General features: G+C 40.0%; 1 protein-coding gene across 27 annotated transcripts in view; it reads right to left on the reverse strand.

The window, feature by feature from the left end:
- The window catches only part of GPHN (gephyrin), an 877,053-nt gene that overhangs the window by 26,045 nt on the left and 828,453 nt on the right, over nucleotides 1-22,555 (reverse strand). For all 27 annotated transcript variants that reach the window (XM_073610658.1, XM_073610659.1, XM_073610665.1 and 24 more), the window contains 4 exons: nucleotides 16,193-16,314; nucleotides 11,773-11,860; nucleotides 9,613-9,686; nucleotides 2,447-2,511 (listed from right to left, as the gene is read on the reverse strand). In XM_073610658.1, coding sequence (XP_073466759.1) covers nucleotides 2,447-2,511; nucleotides 9,613-9,686; nucleotides 11,773-11,860; nucleotides 16,193-16,314 — 349 coding nt within the window. The remainder of the gene's footprint in view (nucleotides 1-2,446; nucleotides 2,512-9,612; nucleotides 9,687-11,772; nucleotides 11,861-16,192; nucleotides 16,315-22,555) is intronic.

Genomic DNA, 22,555 nt, shown 5'->3' on the forward strand with positions numbered 1-22,555 from the left:
GTAGAGACAAATTATAACTTACTAACGAGCTGGTACTATGTTCCAGACCAGATCTCTACTTCATTTCCCTTCAAATGTTTACAGGGCAGCAACGCAGCAGCCACATTTTTACACATAGATTGTGATTGCTCCAAGATGAAAACATTTTGGACCCGTTCTTACCAAATTATTTATACTGTACTAGGCTGGCCAAAAAAACAAGAAACCACGAACCTACATCACTAACGGATACCGATTGCTTATACACATTTTCACTGCAACCAAACTAGTTATTGTGAAAGCTTTACAATGACCTACATTTTCTTTCAAAGCCCTAAAAACTAAAATAAACCCCTATATATGTTATATTTAAACAACAAACTGCCAACAAATTTTAATTTTCCAAAAGGCTCATGGAAAATGAAGATCTGCCGATCACCTTCCCCCTATATTTGTTCCCTTATCCCTTTTTCATTTTCTACTTTTTCCACCCCATACCTCCTCCTCAACCACACCACCATTGCCATATTCCCTCACCTAGGCACATCCCCCTACTCTCAAATGATTATGATAGAACATATCAACACCTATCTCTCACTCCTTCCCTTTCAACACATACTGTCTATCAACCTCTAGATAATCTCAGAACTTGACCTATATATTCTTCAGTTTTCTTCAAAGTTTATGTCAAGCAACAAACCGTTTTTTATGCTATTGGGGCTCTGTTAGAGAGATTTACTCTCAATTCCTGTACTATTTACAATGGTTTTACCAAACAGGAAGTAGGAGAAAATGTGCAACCATGCCACAGGGGTTCTAGCTTTTCCCTACTCTACTAAACAACAGTATTTTTTTCTGTCTCTGTTATCCTCACTTCCTGTCTGGTAAACATTGTCAGCAAGACAAGATGTGAGCATAAATCTCTCTAACAGGCCCCCTGATAACAGTAAAAAAAAAAACATCAGGGCTTCTAATTCTTTGCAACTCTATCCAAAAGTAAGAAAAAAAGTTTGGTTAGACATACACTTTAATGTCTTTTTGTGCATGTAAACTTTCTTGTACTGAACTGTTTGTTATAGTGTACACTTCAGATACAAAGCAAATTATACATTTTTGTTTTGAAAGAAAGGAATGCATTTAACAAGTTAAATGTTTATATTTTGCTAAATTTTTTTCAGTTTTTCTGCATCTTATAAAAAATACTATTTATTTATTTATTAGAATACTATACAAAAATAAAAACTTGACATGTCCTCTAAGAAATAGTGTGAATATAATTTTGGTATATCCAAATGGCCGTGGCTTTTGTAAAGTAAACTGACACATAGCAAAACTGATACATTTTGTCTAGTTATAAATATTTCAATTAACCTTGGACACAAGTTAATGACTCAGCGAATAATATATTATATGGAGAGTTAATATTTTTAGGCTGGCTTTAAAGACAATGTCTCCCTGGGAATAAAGGACAACCACTTACTTTGAAACACTTGCATGTCATTTACTGTTATGTTCATAGTGGTATTCTTCCCAATTTAAGATTCAAGATTAAAGAATGTGGAGTAATTGCAATAAAAGGTTCAAAGAAAAAAAGTAAGAGTTAGCTTTTGTTTGTTTAAAAATCACTTTGTGTGGTAACAGCAAAGGTGATGAAGTACTCTTTACTACATCTTTACAAAGTTGATCGCTGCAAGCGATGCCAGTTATTGATGACTAGGTTGTGTACAGCAAGCATTAAAGAGGCACAGATTGCATGCCCATGCAGGACAAAGTGTCTACAAAGAGTAACCCAACCCTCTCTTACTCACCTTGCCTACTCCCTCAGTCCTCCTCTGCAGCCAGTGTACATGACCCAGTGCTCTTGGGTATGGGTGGGCATGTGACCAAATTCCTTGTGATAGTTCTTGGACCTAGCAGCCAATCACTAGGCCCGGGCACTGTCACATGACCTGGGAACTAATGAAACCAATCCCTCGGGTCACTGACACTGATAATTTCAGCACCAGCTCAGACAAAGGAAAGAGGGAAGGACGCATTTTATCCTGCATGGGCAGTGGGCATGTGTGAATTTAGATTGTTAGCTTTAGAAGGTCATTTGCTAAATCTACAATTACAATAGATAAAACATCTGTCTATCCTCAGCTACACTGCGTCCATGATCCACTGTGATTTGCTCCATCTCTGACAAAGGGTGATTGTAGCACATGTACAGTGACAGTACTGAAAAAGGCAATGACTGGTACTCACTGACAGATCCTTAAGCAACTCAAAACAATTATGTATAATAACAGGCAATCCAATGAATAGAGGACCTCCCTATTACCATCTAGAGAATTCTTACATGGCCTAATTGTCAAGTTTACTTGAATTTATGGCATTAGACAAAATAAAAGCAAAGACACTGCTAAGGAGGCATTTCCAGACAGAAAACCTCACCTAAAGAAAATGTGCTTTATATGCTTCTTACCTGGGAGTGCAAATATAATTTTCCTAACGCCATCAATATCCAAGGTTGCAAAGGTGGTTGGCAGGCTGTAAGACAAAATGTGGCTTTTCTTTATTCTTATACTATACTGGGTCAGACTGTAAATAAGGAGAAATAAACATATTTGGGTAAAAGAAATACAAAGGTCCTTTAACCCCTTCCCCTTTTCCTGCATTTTTATAGCACTGATCGATGTATAAATGTGAATGGTCCCAAAATAGTCAAAAGTGTCAAAAGCAATGTCACAGTAATGATAAAAATCGCAGATTGCCGCCATTACTAGTAAAAAAAAATAAATAAATAAAAAGTGCCATAAATCTATCCCCTATTTTGTAGGCGCTATAACTTTTGCGCAAACCAATCAATATACGTTTATTGCATTTTTTTTTTACCAAAAATATGTAGAAGAATACATATCGGCCTAAACTGAAGACAATTTTTTTGGGATATTTATTACAGCAAAAAGTAAAAAATAATGTGTTTTTTCAAACTTGTCGCTCTTCTTTTGTTTATAGCGCAAAAAATAAAAACCACAGAGGTGATCAAATACCACCAAAAGAAAGCTCTATTTGTGGGGAAAAAATGATACAAATTTAATTTGGGTACAGTGTTGCATGACTGCGCAATTGTCATTCAAAATGTTACAGCGCTGAAAACTGAAAATTGGCCTGGGCAGGAAGGGGCTGAAAATGCCCTGTATTGAAGTGGTTAAAACAAAGCTGAACTCTTTGTGGAATTTCAACCATGTATAGTCCTTAAAGTGTTTGTTAACTCAAACATATAAATCACTGGCAGCCCCTCTATTAGAACTAGGCATACCACACTGTCTTATCAAAATGACACCTTTTTAGAACGAACTTCAGGCCTATTTATAGTAGAGGGGCTGGCAGTGACCATTTATAATTTTTACATTTTTTTTTAATAATAGCGGCGGGGAGGTGTTTGGAGACACCTCCTCTTAAAGTATATGTGAGCCCGTACATTGTAAAAAAACCCATTCAGTTCCAAATAGAAATGATGGCAAAACATTTGTGTCAGTGGTCAGTTTGAAATAGGAAAGCAGGGAACTGGTAGAATCACTTGGCATTTCACACAAACAAAGCAATACAAAGAGAACCAGATATTTTTTTTAACACAAATATATGGTACATATCCGGAATATGAAATATTGTTCTTTAACCCCTATCCTAAATGACAATGGTAAATGTGACATGAAGTCAGAGGAAATCACTTTTACTTGACAAAGGTTTAAACCCTTCTACACTCTGAAGTTTTACTTAGAACTTTTTATATAATGTAAAATGTTTTAATATATAGACTTTTTGTATTTTCTGCCTGTCACGTACAATGTATTTGCAGTGAACTATTTAAGTATTAATTTATAATATTGAACCCATATAGAAGGAAAAATGTGAATGAATAAGTAAGCATTCTATAAAGCACACTGACACGAAGTGTGCTGAACTGAATAATCAAAAAATGGACCTACTCAAAGAAGATTTTGCTTTGACCGTGGTTGAACAAACAGAATTAAGGCTTAGTGACCTCCTCAGAGAGAGCTCCGGCAGTGAAGGACTGTCAAATTACCCTTTTGACATAGAATCTTGTAACCCAAGGTGTCCCAATATTACTGGTTCAAGGCTCTCTTTAAAGAATATGTGATTGGCAAAAAAAGAAGCAATCTTGTATTGGATCTCAGCTTAACACCAATCTTTGGACATAGGACACGGGGGGGGGTTATTTACTAAAAGCAAATCCACTTTGCACTACAAGTGCACTGCAAATGCAGTTGCTCTAGATCTAAGGGGAAGATTGAAATGAGGGGAAGCTCTGCTGATTTCTATCATCCAATTATGTGCAAGTAAAAATGCTGTTTTTTATTTCCCTTGCATGTCCCTCTCAGATCTACAGCGATTGCATTTCCAAGTGCACTTGTAGCGCAAAGTGGATTTGCATTTAGTAAATAAACCCCAGAGTCCCAAATAGGATTTTTTAGAACTGACTGTGAATTTGCAAAGCCATGTGTCCAGTGAAAGTGCATGTACATTCATTCTGTGTGAAAAGGGCAAAAAAGTGGCCAAGCGAGGTATTTTCTGTTTAAAATCAATCACTTACATTTGAACAACACACGATATAATCTATTTATATATTTTTTGCCTTATTCACACAGAACAAATGTACACACTCTCACTATGTGAATAGCTGTGTAAATTAACACCTTAGTGAAAGTTAAAAAGAGTGTCCAATTCTCAATTCTGTGATCTACCTTGATCCCATACTTGAGCATTAACCTTACATTTTCTTACCACTCATTACAGGATGCCAGCTAACCTCCTCCCCTCCTTATTAGATCTCTTAACTGCTTAGTAGACATTTGGGACAAGTCTCACCTTTCCTGGATCAGTCGCATACACGAGATCAAATTTTTTTTTTCTTCTGAAGCTTTTGTATCCATTTAGAGTCCTATTAATCCATGTTCCACACCACATTCTGCTCTTTTACGTCGCCCCACAACATCTCACTCCTAAGTTCATCTGGAGCTCTACTAGGCCTAGGCTGAACAGACAATCGTTGTACAAGCCTATGAGCAAGGAAGGGTTTGGGGGTCCCCAACGTCTCTTGCTACAACAAAGCATCCCAGATAGCCCCCAAGTCTAACTATGCATCGGTAAAGGTGCACCTATATGGACTTTCCTTGATGTGTTCAATACCGACTTCATTCCACTCTCTTCTATGCTCTGGACACCCCCCCCTCACCGCTATGATCTAAACCTCTTAATCTAGTACTGACCCATGCCCCAACAGTCTGGGAAGTACTCAGCTCGTCTGCTGTCTCCACACTTCCCACTCTTATGCCCTGTACACACGGTCGGACATTGATCGGACATTCCGACAACAAAATCCATGGATTTTTTCTGACGGATGTTGGCTCAAACTTGTCTTGCAAACACATGGTCACACAAAGTTGTTGGAAAATCCGATCGTTCTAAACGCGGTGACGTAAAACACGTACGTCGGGACTATAAATGGGGCAGTAGCCAATAGCTTTCGTCTCTTAATTTATTCTGAGCATGCGTGGCACTTTGTGTGTCGGATTTGTGTACACGCGATCGGAATTTCCGACAACGGATTTTGTTGTCGGAAAATTTTATAGCAAGCTTTCAAACTTTGTGTGTTGGAAATTCCGATGGAAAATGTGTGATGGAGCCCACACACGGTCGTAATTTCCGACAACAAGGTCCTATCACACATTTTCCGTCAGAAAATCCGACCGTGTGTACAGGGCATTACAGATATTTAACTGTTCCCCTCAGAGCTACCGTTGGTGGTGCAATAAGGACCTCACAACAGTTCGTTACCTATTGACCACACAGGTCATTCACTCCTTCCAACAGCTAAGGGACTCCAATGACGTATCAGACTCTGAAAGATATCATTATCTTCAAATTTGCCACCTAGTGGAATCATTAACGTTAAGGACCGTACATATATCAGGCGGCTGCTGGGTTGAAGGAAAAAATACTTCTAGTGTGTACCAGGCTTCTACTGTATATTGGGCAACACTAATACACAAACCCCAACCTACTGTTTGAAATGTAAGTGCAATTTTGACACCACTTTACCACCCGAGGATTGGAATAATATGTGGAAAGCTCTGTGTAAGTCGGTTCGCAACATAAGTGTGCTGGAAAACTCATTCACAGTTATGTCTCCGTAGTGTATCACGCCTGCTAGGAGTGCAAAGTGCCTCCCCACTTACCACTCTTCATGTTTTCGGGGCTGCTCAGACCTGGAGACATGAAACATGTATGGTGGACGTGCCCCAGGGTCAAGAGGGTGTGGATATATACACTATGGTCAATATGGTCCTCCATGTCAACTTGCGTAAAGATCCCTGGGAAACGCTTCTACACAAACCAAAATTTACATCACTCGATGGGTGCATACGCTTATTATTCACATTTTTATGACCACAAAGTAGACAATACCAAGGGCATGGGGGTCACTGACCCTCAGCTTTGATGAGGTTAAAAGCGGTGTACATGGCACACTTATAAATGAAAAAATGAAAAACTCACAGTGATTCTTAACAACACATATATCAAATTTCTGTGCGTCTGGCAGCCTTGGCTTAATAATTTTCCATCTTCTCAGCTAACTGTAGCTTAAGTGCCGTTATGTCTGTTTTGGTTAATGTGAGCTTCTGGGTTAACCTCCTCTTCCCTTCTTCAGTACTCTTTTTCTACCCTTCCTTCTCTTTTTGCCAGCTCTTCACCCTCTTTCTTTTAACCCTCATGTTTCTCTTTTTTTTTATGCTGTCTCCCCTCCACTATGGGTAACCGTGAAAGGGAAGTTGTGGTATTTTTATGTTTGTGAACTAACCACCTCAAAGACAACTCAATTTGCTCAACTGAGATCTTCTTTTAATGAGTCTCTTTGTGACATAACTTTGAATATTGCTCTAGCTTATATTTTCCACATTGATAATGCTACAAATCCTGTAAAAGGCAACATAGTCTCTAAATGTTAAGATCCATCATCATAACAAAACCACAGGTAAAGCTATCCTACATATAGGAAGAAGGAACATGTGCTCTATGAATAGGAAGCAATCCTGTTCCCCTTGCAACCACATAACCTGCCATACAAAAGATGATAGCATGAATGATAATTAAAGTGGTATTAAACCCCAAATAAAAAATGTAATATATTGCAGCTTACCAATGATTAAATGTAGTGGCTGCAATTGTTTTCTTTTTTTAGGCTTTTCCCCCCTGTTTTCATCTGGAGATCTGGCCAGTAACATACCTCCTGTATTAGAGTGCCCCCAATCTGGATCATAGAGCACAGGGGGCACATTTGAACAGCAGCAGGGTCAGTCTTGGGGGAGGGGAGTGTCAGATGCACTAGCAGATTTAAATACAGTAACACATTGAGGTAAACTCCAGCTAATAGTTTATAAGCAGTTAAAGCGAAGTGATTTCTTTTCTGATGGGATAAAGGTTTTACATAAATAAAAGCTGATCATTGTAAGCACTCTCTGCCAGTGTTAAATTGTTTGTCTCATCCCTGTAACTAAAACATTTGCACGAAAGCTTGTTCTTTTAAAAGCAAAAGACTTACTGGTGAAAACAGCAGAAAGCAAGCTTAAAAAAGAAGACAAATGCAGCCACCACATATAAGAATTGGTAAGCTGCAAGGTAATAAAAGGGTTTGATTTTGGATTTAATAGGGCAATAAGTGACAGAAAACATGCAATCCATGAACAGGATGGCGCAGGTTCAAAAATTGAGCATTTGATTAAAGGAAACTTACAGTACAATGAAAAATGTGGAGGCTGAACATGTGGAGGCTGAACTGTTCTGAAAATGCTAGTTGCCTGGCAGATAGAACAGCTTTATTACGTTGTAAGGCAATGCAGACCAGCAATGAAGCTGGAAACATCCAAACAATTGGGATTTTTTGAAGGCGGTAACCAGCGAAAGCATATTAGACGTTTCACTTAAGAAAGTATTATTGTCTTAGTGGTGCCGATTATCTAGATGCAGACTATAAAGGCTATGCTGACTTACAAAAATGATGACCGATGATTACTGTGTAATGAAAGATGCAGTACACATATAGTTGCATCTACCATTGCATCAGTCCAACAAACATTCAAATCCCTGAAATGGGAAGAATTATCAGTTCATTGGAGCTAAATTTGCCTAATCCATCTTAATAATTGGCACATTTATGGGAATGCTTAGCCTCAAAACTACCTGTATTACATTACCTTGTAACATTATTTTTCTTTCATTAAGGTGATAATAAAGTCAAGCTTTTTTTTCTTTAAAAATATCAAAACATGTCGCACTTACCTGCTCTGTGCAGCGGTTTTGTACAGAGCCGCTCCAATCCTCCTCTTCTCGGGTCCCCCGTCGGCGCTCCTGGCTCCACCCTCCTGCTATTTGTTGAGCCACTGCTCTGTGTGTCCATTCACTCGCCCCTACCCTCTCTCTCTTCTCATTGGCTCATTGGAGTGTTTGACAGCAGTGGGAGCCAATAGCTCCTGCTGCAGTCTTAGCCATTGAGGAGCGAGAGTCCCTGGAGAGCCAAGACTTTCGTGCACATCGCTGGATCGCGATGGGACTTAGGTAAGTAATTAGGGGGCTTGGTGGGCTGCTGCATACAGAAGATTTTTTTACCTTCATACATAGAATGCATGAAGGTAAAAAACCTTGAGCCTTTAGAACCACTTTAAAGTGTGATTGTTGTACAATTCTGTTTTTGATTGTGTAGGGAAGAGTTAGAACCTCTGTTCTAGGAAATAACATAAGGGCAAATCTCACTAATGGAGCCTTGGATAGCAGAAAAAACACAACAGGGGTTTTGATCCTTCCCCACTCTATCCAGAACTAAGCAAAACATTTTTGGCTTGACATACACCTAAAAGATAATGTAAACTCTTAAAATGCACTTCTTATATTTGGTCTCTTTTGGTCTGCTGAGTATACCATTGAAAGTGTTTAGTCATAGTTAGTCTATAAGCGCAAAAACATTTGCTGATCCTTCCAGAAATCTTGTTAACTGCCAGCTATATCTTCGAACCACAGAGCCCCTTCTCTCTTTGTTATACAGAGGAATAGAGGGGGGGTGGGGGGGGGGGGGGGTAATGTTGTTCTGTTCTAGGGTGGCACAGCTACAATAAGTAATTGCTTTCACCCTAGGAGAAGAAATGTGTTACTGGCAGACTCACCAGGTGAAAATAAAGGGGAAAGAGCCAGAAAAATAAGTTATCAAGCACACTGACACTTAGCAGCTCTATTATTCTGAGGCATAACATTTCAGATCCTTTCTGGCATCCAGGAAGCTGCCAATACAAGTGAATTGCTGTATGTGGCCATGTTAAGATAAACACCAATGAGTTCTGCATCAGTGTTTGCCCTGGCATGTGTGTACATTGCTTCTCCTCAAACATGCCACTTTGACATTTGGGGAGAAGATCGATGCAGCGTTTAGCCAAGCATGGAAGTGTACTGCCCCTTACTTGAAATGGAGACTATACATAGTATGTCACATCTAAGCAATGGTAAGCTGAAAAGTATTACAGCTTTTTTTGGGTTTAGATATGCTTTATGGCAAAAATTTAAACATGAAAGACTTACCCTGGCTTCATAAAAACTCGACCAAAATGGATTTGTGCATGAAGATCTATATCCAGCACTTGCTTAAGATAGTCCTGTTATAAGAGAAAAATGATAAGAAAAACACTTCTCAAATCTGCTACCTTGGATTCTCTAATTTGCTATAAAATACACCACAATACAACTAGAAAGTTGATGAAATGCCAAGAGACTGGCTAAAAGTATATCAATTTCTTACATTAATTTTCTAACCTGCACTGCAAAAGAGACAGCTGGATATTCACTGGCCTCTACTGGGGATTCCCCTGCCACTATCCAGAAAGCTGCAGAGATGTATTTATGTAAGCACAAGACAAACTGAAAAGAAACCTTTTATTAAAAAATCTAAGGCGCATTGACTTGATCTGAAAAAAATAATCAACATATGACTAGCTATAAAGGTTATATGCCACTCCCATCTAAAGATGAGACAATGGAAAACCAAATGTAATTCTATTTATTTTATTTTAATTTCCTTCAATGCTCTTGAATCTGTACAAACAGCTTAAACTAATTATTTAATGCTTCCATTGCACACTTTATTTTGTTGTTTTCTAGAATGTTTTCTAGAATGGTGACAGGTAGTGAGACATTGTTATAAATGTGATAGGAAAGGAGGGAGCTCCAAATATCCTATGAAATGCAAAAAGTGTATAAGTTGTAATTGTTTATTGAAAGTAGAAAAAGATGGTTAAACCAATGCGTTTCGGGGGGAAAGACTCCCCCTTCCTCAGGGCTGCTACCGTTTGTAGATGTAAACAGAGAAAATCCCACACGGGTGTGTCTGTAGAATCAGAATTGCTCAATGAGCGCTGTGTTTGTAGCGGCAGCATTCATTAATATAAATGTGATATTAAACCCCTAGTTACTGGAACCTACATTCTAAAGACACAACAGTAGATAACAATATAGAGCAGTGATCTCCAAACTGCGGCCCATTGACCAGATGTGACCCTTGGTTTGTCTTTACCCAGCTGGTACAATTCCTTTTACTGACACCAATGATGTGGCATAATTCCTCCTACTGACACCAACAATGGGACATAATTCCTTCCAATGACACCAAGAATGGGGCATTATTCCTAACGCTGATACCAACAATGGGCCACTATTCCCCTTACTAATACCAATGATGGAGTACTCTTCTGCCTTTTACTGACCACAGGTCACTCCTACTGACCACCAAGCCCGAGGTATTGTTTACTACCCCCTACTGCCCCCATTTAAGGCTGAAGGATGGTAAAATAGCCATTTGTTTAGAAAACCTGGAGACCCCTTCTATAGAGTGTATGGATAGGTGACGAACTTGAAGTATTTGTAAGGTCAGGGGTCTCCAAACTTTTCAGTAGGAAGGCCACATCCTATATTTTACAAATATTTGCAGGCTGAAACAACTCAGATTCATTAATGAATGACCCCCTTACCCCCCCCTTACGTCAGATTTCCCTTTACTTCAGGGTCCTCCATCAGTGTCCCTGTTACATTAGGGTCCCCCCATCAGAGCCCCCCATACATCAGGGTCCCCATCAGAGCCCCCCATACATCAGAGTGCCCATCAGAGACCCCCTTACATCAGGGCCCCATCATAGTCACCCCTTACATCACAGTCTTCCTTCCCACTGTAAGGTAAGGAAGGCAGAGGTCTGGAAAGAGGAAAACTTGTCCTCCTGTGAATGCTGGGGCTAACACGTCATTGGATACAGAGCAACAAGTTGAAACAGGAGGGGCAGTTTATTGTAGGGAGTGGAGATCACAGGAAGCCTCTGCTGACCTGAATCCTCAGTCACACTTTGAGGGTACACCACTGACCAAGCTGTGGGCTGCTTAAAAACAGACCAGAGTTTGGAGATCTCTGTGTTAGATGAAAAATACAAGTATTTTAAATATATTACTGCTACATAATACACAGTCATGGCTGTATCCTAACTGGCTGCTTAAGGCAACAGCAACACTTTTGGTTTCTATATTATAAATAACCCTCATTGTAAGGGCATTAAATAAACCAGATCTTACATGAAATTCTTTATTTGACTTAGCATAAAATTGGTTGCTATGGGCTAATGCACTTTGTACACAGGTACTGCCCTTTGTATTGCAAATTATAATCACTTATAAATAATTGTATAAGCTGTATAGTTTTACCTTCTCTCCCATGGACACACCACCTGACGTGATGATAACATCAGCACGGCTGATACCTTCATTTAAGGCATTTAATAAGTCATCTGGGCTGTGAAGAGATTCAACCAAAAATGAAAATAGTTTTGCCTAAAATATCACTTTTCAAGCTAATTCATGTCTATTAAAGTCAAATAAATCATAAGCAGAAGTTCTGTTTAAAGTAGAACAATGAATCAACAACGAAACAATGAATCACCAACTAAGAGATAATATAACAAAACCGGCTTTTGCCACAATACAGTAAAACCTTGGTTTGAGAGTAACTTGGTTTGAGAGCATTTTGCAAGATAAGCAAAATGTTTTAATACATTTTGACTTGATATACAAGTAGCGTCAAGTCACAACTGAGTATAAAAGAGAAGAGAGGCGCCTCTAAGTGTGGCAATATGGTTACATTTAATGAAGGTACAACATTTAGCAACTCACATCCTCCCAACTCATCATCCTCCGCACCGCCATTGACGTCATCCCTTCCACGTTGCGCTCCACGAGCTCTTTAAGCCTCGCTTTCAGATTGCTCTACTGCAGGGTAGTCTTCCCGGTCACGATGGCTGATTAACAGTGGTGAGAGCCGGCGGTGTGGAGGATAGTCTATGTGGACAGCTTTACCCCAGATGCCTGCATACTTAGATGTGCCTGTTTTAATCATCAACCATGTGAGTGGCTAAATGTGGTACCTTTATTAAATGTGACACAGTGACATAGTAGGTGAGGTTGAAAAAAGACACAAGTCCAACCTATGTGTGATTACGTGTCAGTATTACATTGTATATCCCTGTATGTTGCGGTCATTCAGGTGCTTATCTAATAGTTTCTTGAAGCTATCGATGCTCCCCGCTGAGACCACCGCCTGTGGAAGGAAATTCCACATCCTTGCCACTCTTACAGTAAAGAACCCTCTACGTAGTTTAAGGTTAAACCTCTTTTCTTCTAAATGTAACCAAATTGCTACACTTAAAGGTGCCTCTCTTCTCTTTTATACTCTGTAGCGCCTGCTGGATTTTGCTTCTAATCCTCTTGTGGAGGCTGCCATTTGTAAATGGACATTTTATGGTTACACAACCTATCACATTGCTATGATCTTTTTATACGGACTATAAACTGAAAGACCTATGCATAAATGGTTGTGGAACTAATCATCTGAGTTTCCATTATTTCTTACGGGGAAATTCTCTTTGATATACAAGTGCTTTGGATTACAAGCATGTTTCCGGAACGAATTATGCTCGCAATTCAAGGTTTTACTGTGATAACCTTTGATTCTTGCAGTACTTTTTTTTGCTACTAGATGTTCGTAGGCAGATGGCCAGCATCATTCAACCCACTGCCTCTGACTCCAGGCCATCCTGGACCCTCCTAAGCCTGTGCCTGACAAGTCAAAGTAGAAGCAGCACAGTGACAAGCTCTGTTTCCAGTCATTCTGCTTTCTCTTCTTATCAGTATGCTTCATGTCAGCACATGAACCAATTGCTGCCTTGTATCGCATCTTCCTTTCACACTCCAGTGCTGCTATACTACAGGGACTGCTAGCAGAAGCTAGGGCTGGTTGATTTGGGGATATGACACTACCACAATTCCCATGAAACTTCAAATACAACTTAGGCCCTATTCAAACCTTAGCTCAAAGCTTCAAAATTCTCAACATAAAGCCTGAAGCTCCATGCCTGAAGCTCCAAAAGCTACATGAGCTACCTACTGATACAGTTTTGGGCATTTCTGGCCCACAGACTTCAAAGGGAACAACTGTAAACACATGTATCGATGATTTTTAAGAGTTGTTTTCAGGTGTATTTTACGCTTTCTTTTTTTTTTTTTACCTAGTACGTGATCCTGGACTTCTGGGTCTGGGGCATGCGTGCCGCCCGGGGGCCAGCTCCCGCTAGGATTATATATGGTGAGAGCTGATCAGCAGGTGCCGGCGAACATTGAGTCCTTCGGTACTGAGGGAGAACGGCGGTCTGCCTATGTAAACAAGACAGATCTCCGTTCTGTTAGTACAGAAAGCATGGATCCTGTGTTCCTGAAAAGCAGAGATCCACGTCTCCCCCTAGTGAAAGCACCTCCCATAGTACACAGAAACACAGGCTAGGCACACATTTAACCTTTTGATTGGCCCTGATGTTAACCCCTTCCCAGCCAGTGTGCTGCAATATTGCAGTGCCGCTATAAGTCACTGATCGCCACCATTACTAGTAAAAAAAAATAATATATATATATATCTCATAGTTTGTAGACGCTATAAGTTTTGCGCAAACCAATCAATATAGGCTTACTGGGATGTTTTTTTTAACAAAAATATGTAGCAGAATACATATTGGCCTAAACTGATGGAGAAATTTGATCTTTAAAATTTTTTTATTGGATGTGTTTTATAGCAGAAAGTAATATATATATATATATATATACACACACTGTATATATATATATATATTTTTTTTTTTTTTTCAAAATTGTCGTTCTTTTTTTGTCTATAGCGCAAAACATAAAAGCCGCAGAGGTGATCAAATACCACCAAAAGAAAGCTCTATTTGTGGGGAAAAAAGGACATAAATGTTTTTTTATTTGGGTACAGCTTCGCATGACCGTGCAACTGTCAGTAAAAGTAATGCAGTGCTGTATAGCAAAAAATGGCCTGGTCAGGAAGGAGGGTAAATCTGGAGAGCAAGTGGTAATGAACTGGCCTCTTCCCCCTAGAGATTTCCATTGGTTAAGGCTGAATTCATATACACGTTGTGTGAATGCATGTTTTTTGCAGGTTTTCAGACTACATGCATAGGGCAGCCCATTCATTTGAATGGGCTGCCCTATGTGTGACAAACATGCTCAAAAAACTCCTGCACCTCTTTGAGCGTTGACCTTTGCACGTTTTGACACGTGTGAAAACATGCGCCTGCTGGCCTCATTTGAGGTGTCATTGCCAATGAATGGCGCTGCAAGTGTGATCTGTGTTGTGCAAACCAATGCTGCAGCATGGGGGTGAGTATGTATGCGCATTTTTATCAACCCCATCCATCTCCTTTAAGGAAGAAAATTCATTTTAAAGAGGGAGTGGTGTAAATAATATTTATCTACTATCACAAATATTTAAATTTAAGATTCAACAGATATAATCCCGTTATGTTTTCATTAAAGGCTACGTTTTTTTTTTTTTTCAAAGGTGTACCATGGTGCATGGTCGCCTCCAGCCCTCACAGGATTATGGCGTTCTTCTTCCAATTGGCTCCTATGACTTTTTAAATTTACACAGATGTGCATGGCTCTGCCTGCAGAGCCAACATCACTCATTCAGGCCTGATTCAAACCTATGCATTTTTTGTGCTTTTTGCATTTTGCACTCAGTCCATTTAACATGGTTTCCAATGGAACATGTTTTGTAGTGAAAATGTGCAGGATGCAAAAAGCAGTAAAATGCATAGGTGTGAATCAGGCCTCAAAGAGGATGAATAAACTACAATTCAATGCGTCAGAGGCCCTAGTTACGAATGGAACTGCACTCGTAGTTTTATTGATACTTCCTCCAGCTCTGTAACTGTAACTAAGGACCTCAGTACGAACATGGAATGGGGGGGGGGGGGGGGGGGAGTCTGTAAGAGCCTGTGCATTGCACCCAGGATCCACTAATCTGTGATTGCAAAGCAAAGCATCTAATTCTCTCTTTATGTCCTACTCCAGATACAGTTATGTCCAAGCCAGAGTGGGAGAGGGAGTGGTAGTACTATCACCCGGCTGTAGGGCTGTACCTACCATTACGTATTACTGTCTATGTAATACAAATAGCTTGCTTATAGGAGAAGACAACACAGGGATGACCTTATCCGTGAGCGGTCATTCCTTTACTATCCTATTACTAGCTTGGGAAGGTCCCTGACTAAGTTGTACTGATTTAATCAGAGGGCAGCTTTAAAGAATTACTAAGCCTTTGGCAAGTATTATAGTTAAATCCCAATTTTAGACAAAATTTGTTATTTTGTTTCAAATAGTGTGGGGTAGAGCTAGGGCCTTTATCAAGTTTTTATGTCTGTTTTCCTGACAGGAAGTGATAGAAAATCTTTCCATTGGCGACAGACATGAACACATTTTTAGTGGAGTGAGAAAGGTTTATTGCTTCTGACAATGTTTTTATTGCTGTCTGTGCCTTCTTGTCGAGGAATATCTCTTAATATACAGCAATCATCTCATTTCTTTGAGCACCTTCATAATCTCAGTATTTTCCTCTTGTATTTCATACATGACATATAAAAGTAAAACGTGTCAGTGAAATATCTCAGTTAAGTGGAACTATAACTGAAATGACATATAGTAAGTCACAACTGCAGCACTGACCGTGAATGCAGAAATAATGTTCCTAAAATTATATATGCATTTAAAAAGTGACACTTACTTATCTCCTACAATACCCAAATTAATGGTAGGATAGCCATGTTCCTGAATTGTTGCAAGAAGAGTTGAGCGATTGCTATCACGTATTTTCCCTGGCATAAGATCGTCTTCGGGGTTTAAAAGCTGCAAAAGAATGTAGATATACATGGTAGGAAATCATTCTATGTATACAAAAAATAACTTGTTTTGAAAGCTCTTGCGTTTCTATATTCATCAATGTAAAAGAATAAATTCTTTGCTAAATTTACAAAATTGCTTTAAAATGGTTGTAAAGGCAGAAGGTTTTGTATCTTAATGCATTCTATGCATTAAAATAAAAAGCCTTCTGTATGCAGCAGCCCCCCTAATACTTACCTGAGCCCGATCTTCCTCCAGCGATGTCAACGAGTGCCTCGGCCATCCGGGACTCTCCCTCTAGATTGGCTCCTGCTGCTGTCAATCAAAGTCAGTTAGCCGATCAGGAAAGAAAGGGGGCAGGGCTGAACCGGGGCTTCATGTCTGAATGGACACAGGGAGCTGCAGCTCGACTCCGGTGCTCCCATAGAAAGCTGCTTGCTGTGGGGGCACCCGACAGGAGGGAGGGGCGAGGAGAGCCGAAGAGGGACTCGAGAAGAGGAGGATCTGGGCTGCCCTTTGCAAAACCACTGCACAGAGCAGGTAAGTATAACATGTTTGTTATTTCTATAGAAAAAAAACTTTACAATCACTATAAGTTCATTTCCAGATTCTCCTCTATTATTCACAGTCCCCCAGCAGAGTCCTTTAGGTGCTGTGAGTCTAGGTACTCTTGTCTGAGGCCCCTTAACATCCCTCCAATTTCCGTTCCACTGATAGGTAATTCATTATTGCATATGCAAGGATAAAAAGTAATAACAAAAAAAAGTGCAAGCATTATACAGTGACTCCCCCTATAGCTGGCTGTTGGCATATATTACGATTATACAGTAAATTAATTTAAAGAGTATTTAACCTAAACAAATATTATATTGCTGGCTATCAGTACTCGAGTGGTTTGTAGCTGAAGTTGCCCAAGCTGTTTTTAAAGGGCTCTTCCCCAGAGTTCAAAAAGAGGTGGATTTAAACATTTTCTTTTAAATCTCTACAGGCAGGCATAATTACCCAAGGGAAGTTTTAAGAGTTTCTTAAAGAGTGATGTCTGAATAATTCAGTCTGGGTCACAGATAATTTTTTACAATCAGGATATTTACCTAGTCTGATAAGTTTATACTGAGGTAAATTCTAAACAATGTCATGGTTCTGGGAGCTCTTCTGGCTATATGGCATTAGCAGAACTCCTTATATGAATACCTAGCTTTGAACATCTAGGACAAACAAATTAAGTTCAAAGTTCTTCGCATTGATACACCTTAAGTTGACTTTAGAGGGGTTACAGTGCTTTGAAAAAGTATTCATACCCCATTTAAATGGTGTGTTCCTTGGCCTTCATGATGCTGTTTGTTCACTGTGGTTCTCTATAACAAACCTCTGAGGGCTTCGCAGAACAGCTGCCATTATACTGAGATTAAATTACATGCAGAGGCAATCCATTTACTAATTAGGTGACTTCTAAAGGCAACTGGTTGCACTAGATTTTAGTTAGGGGTGTCAAAGTAAAGGGGGCTGAATAAAAATGAACAAAACACTTTTTAGATATTTATTTGTAAAAAAAAAATGCAAACCATTTATTATTGTTTTTCCACTTCACAATTATGTGCCACTTTGTGTTGGTCTATCACATAAAATCCCAGTAAAATACATTTAGGTTTTCGGTTGTAACATTATAAAAAGTGGAAAATTTTAAGGGGCATGAATACTTTTTCAAGGCACTGTATGTTTCCACTATCAGCATTTTGTAGTGGCTGTTTTCTTTGGAATGCAAAGTCCTTTTTGGCAACTTTAAAGAGGCCTGACACTCTCTAGGACATCTTATTTAAGGGCTCAGTAATCCAAGACCTCCCATTTAATGCATCCTAGACTAATTTTCTAAAGGTTGAAAATCTCCCCCCCAAATTATCCCCCACCAAAGCAACAAGAGATTCTTTTTCTGTGCAGTATTTCCCTGTACCTTTATCTATGCTTGTGACATCTATTATTCTATTCTATTCTATCAGACTAATACAGTACTTGGTGATGTTGTCCTCATTTTTCACCGTGGATACTTATCTTGTTCCTGCAATGCTTTTACATTTTTAACATTAGTAATTATGACACATTAGTTTTGCAGTCTCAGCCTTGGCAGGACGGTACCTACAGCCTGAGCATACACAGTTAAGTTAAATGGTTATCTCCCATGGCAACATAACTATACACCAGCTCATCTATTATAGGAAACTCTTGCAAGCATTTTTGACTAAGGCTGGCAAGTAGCACCAAAGTCTTGCATACTGTAGAAGAAACCCTTTTGGTAACACTGTTGTATGGAATGGCTTTAAACACTACTGCTTCCAAAGTTCAGTCCAGCATTCTTCTAAGTTGCCTTCCATACATCAAATCAACCACAATAATCCAGCCATGTGTCATGTGAGAACTTGTTTATTCTATTTACAAAGAGTGTTCCAAATGGTTTTGCATCTTTGCTCACAGCAAACAACATATTTTTAAAATCAGGAGCCTGTGGTTCTTCATATAACCCATGCACCCATATACTTTAGAGCGAGCCATTTTGCCAATTTTGGAAAGTTGTCTTGATAATCTCGAGATCTGGCACTCTGGGACCCTCAGAGGACTTCAGAAAAACCTTTGTTTCATCTGGTACCACTGCTAGAGGGAAACATACACTTCCTTCACATCACACAAGTTTACAGCAAAAGGTTTTTTTCATTAACAAAGCAGCATCATTTTCAAATTCACTATAAATTAAAAAATTACTATGCTGCGCTATCTCCTGATGTTATTCCCAACAATAAATCTAAAGTGCTAACATTGAAGCAAAAAATAAAAAAGTGATAAAAAAATAAATAAATATATATATATAGATCTATATATAGATATATATATAGATCTATATATATATCTATATATATATCAAAAAAAAATTTGTATATAAAGTCCTTTGTTGCTGTGATAATATAATCTGTGATGTGCGTTACACTCCACAGACAAAATGAAATAAGAATAATAAAACAAACTCTTTAAAGAATACATATATGGTGCCACAAATGTGAATCTTAAAGTGTTATAGTGCATAAACCATTGACATCTTGATCAAACAAAGGTCAGTCCAGCATAATAAATATATAGTCCTTGTTAGGTATATAATGGTGACTTCATAAAAACGTAGGAAGCAGCTAGTCTGCCTCACAGAGAACGGACATACGACCTCAACCTAAACCCAGTGTTTTAGACACATTACAGAGTGGTGCACTACAAGCACCTAAACCCATGTGAGTACCCTGTACTGGGGCTTTTTGTTTGTACAATAAACTGTGTTAAAACAGTATCACGCTATGGAGTTTCTTTTTAGTGTTTGTATATGAGGAAACAGCACCAGTGAGTGGTTTGGGACCATACAGCTAACTTAGAATCCCTAAGGTGATTCACATGCGTGGTTGACCGAACTTAATTGTGAGGTCACACGCTCTGAGGGGAGCACCTGAGTGTGGACACCACAACACGTTATTTTCACGTTTTTATGAAGTCACCATTTTATATCTAACAAGGATTATATATCTATCAATGTTGGACTGACCTTTGTTTGATCAAGATGTCAATGGTTTATGCACTATAGCACTTTATGATTCACATTTGTGGCACCATATATGTATTCTTTAAAGAGTTTGTTTTATTATTCTTATTTCATTTTGTCTGTGGAGTGTAACGCACATCACAGATTATATTATCACAGCAACAAAGGACTTTATGTACAATTTTTTTTGTTTATATATATATATATATATATATATATATATATTATCACGTTTTTATTTTTTGCTTCGATGTTGGCACTTTAGATTTATTGTTGGGAAGATCATCTGGAGAGAGCGCAGCATAGTAATTTTTTAATTTATATTGTCTTCACATGCCTTTATGATCAGTGCTAGCAGCTGTAGATTATCACCAAAGCACTAAATACATTTATTTATATATTTATAATAGGTAACTTGCAAGATCTTCACAGTTTATTCTCAAATTCACTTGCTATGAAGATCATTTCCTTTTATCGGCATACAGAGTTTCAGTCTTTCCAAGGACCAGCAAAACTCTTGAACCTGGGATTACTGGGGTTGCACTGACCTGCCAATCCACCCATGCACCCAGGCAGGCCCGGACTGGGATGAAAAGTAGGCCCGGGCATTTTAGACTAAGCAGTGGATTTCCACCCATTTAAGAGTCAGCAGCTACAAAAAGTGTAGCTGCTGACTTTTAATAATTGGACACTCGCCTGTCCCTCAGTCCAGCAATGCGGGTGCAGGAAGCCTCGCTCCTCTCCCCCTCCTCTCTGTGGCGCTGGCTTTCCAACTGTGGGAGCCCGACTGTGGGTTCACAGCTGGGCATGCACTACGCATGCGCAAGTCGTGCTGCATGGTGTGAATGGCTGGGCAATCTTCTGGGACCTGTGACGTGTTCCAGAAGATTGCAGGGAGGGGGGGGTGATCCTCCCTCCGGCGCCGCTGCACCAGGCGAGGACGTGGGAGCTGGGTGCTTGTAAAAATAGGGTACCCACTCCTCCCCCAAAAAAATTATATGCCAAATGTGGCATGTCAGGGGGTCACCAGCACTTAACGCAGAAGTTCCATTTTTGGGTGGAACTCCGCTTTAATGTGACAGATTGGGGCCAAAGCCAGATATAATGGAGTACTCACAAAGCCAGTTATTAAGAAAAACTCCTTTATAACAGGCTTTGTAATGTTTTATAACTGGCTCTGTGATTAATACATTACAACTGGCTTTGTTAGTACTGCAATGCCAGCTATAAAGCATTACTTATAGAGCCAATTATAAAGGAGTATTGCTTTATAACTGGCTTTTTGAGTATTACTTTTAGTAGTGCTTACAAAGCATGTTAAATATTTCATCCACAGTCAACTTTTCTGGGTAGAACGGTCTACCCTTCAACCTCAGCCAGGCATATCACTGCTGAGGGAGAGGAGTGCCCAGAGACAGTGGCATAGCATAGGTTGTCAGCTTCCGGGGTAAGGCAGGTAATTTGCGCCCCATCCGTGGACTTACCTATTCTTATCTTGCACCCAGAGAAATCTGCCGCGCTCCCGCTGCCATGGAACCTGACATGACATCAAGGGCAGCACACTCTGGACAGCGCCCCTCTAAATTTTGCTCCGGGGGCCATAGCCCGGCACCCTCCTCTCCCCCCCCCCCCCCACGCTATGCCACTGCCCAGACAGCAGGTGCACACTGATTAAAAAAGCCTGGCCATGCTCTGGCTGGTTAGAAGACTGCAGTCACATAAGAGGAAAAAAGAGCATAACTACCATTATCAAAGGAGCACTCTCTGGCCCTGGAGCATCAGATCCAAATCCCTTGACCATGAGGAAAAGAAGTGGGTGAGAAGAGAGGTGGGTGTACACCAGCTGCACTGCTTTCCCTATAAGCGGCGGCAGCTCCTAGCCAGCTTTCATGTGCAGGAAGCGGGTATGAGATCCTGCAGCTGCATATACAGAAGGTGGTGGTGTGGCAGTCCTCAGCCTCTTCGTCCCTCCTTCTCTCCTGGTTGCAGGTGACCGGCGGCTGCGAGGCGCATGCGCGAACTGGGACCTTCGCTTCAGCAGTGGCCTAGGTTGCTATGGAGCAGCTTGGTGGGCGGGGGAATGGTGAGACTCCTTCCACTCCTTCCGCATATGCAGCACATCGCCCGCAGCCGGCTCTGCATCCATACATCCACCCGCGGCCGGCCCTGCAATCCACCCATACACCCGCAGCCCGACCTGCATGTCATAGTCTTCCTAAGACATGTGGCCTGGCTGCCCCGGCCCACCAGGAAAATGCCCAGTGTGCCCTATGGCAAGTCCAGGCCTGCACCCAGGGTTCATTGCAAAACCATTCATATAAGAGACCAGGTGGGTTATATTCTGCTGTGTTCTGGGACAGTGGACATTTGGCAACTACATAGCCCTATTCACTGCACCTCAAACATTGCACTTGCCAAATGTGAAGCCCAAACAGGAATTCAAGGTATCGTTCTGATTGCCGAGGTCAGTCAAAATCTTTCTGTGACCTCTTTCTGTGAACTAGTCTCTTGGAGCATTTCAACAAACCAAGCTTACCTGTTGCAAAAAACAGGAGAGAAAGAGTTCTCTAAAGGGGGTCAACAAAGAACACTGATGTTAATACAAAACCAGCTTTATTATTTACCCAAATTATAAACCAAATTGAAATACAAAAAAGTGAAAAAGGCAGCAATAGAGAC

The sequence above is a fragment of the Aquarana catesbeiana genome, linkage group LG13 (assembly GCF_042186555.1).
Source record: "Aquarana catesbeiana isolate 2022-GZ linkage group LG13, ASM4218655v1, whole genome shotgun sequence".
Taxonomy (NCBI): domain Eukaryota; kingdom Metazoa; phylum Chordata; class Amphibia; order Anura; family Ranidae; genus Aquarana; species Aquarana catesbeiana.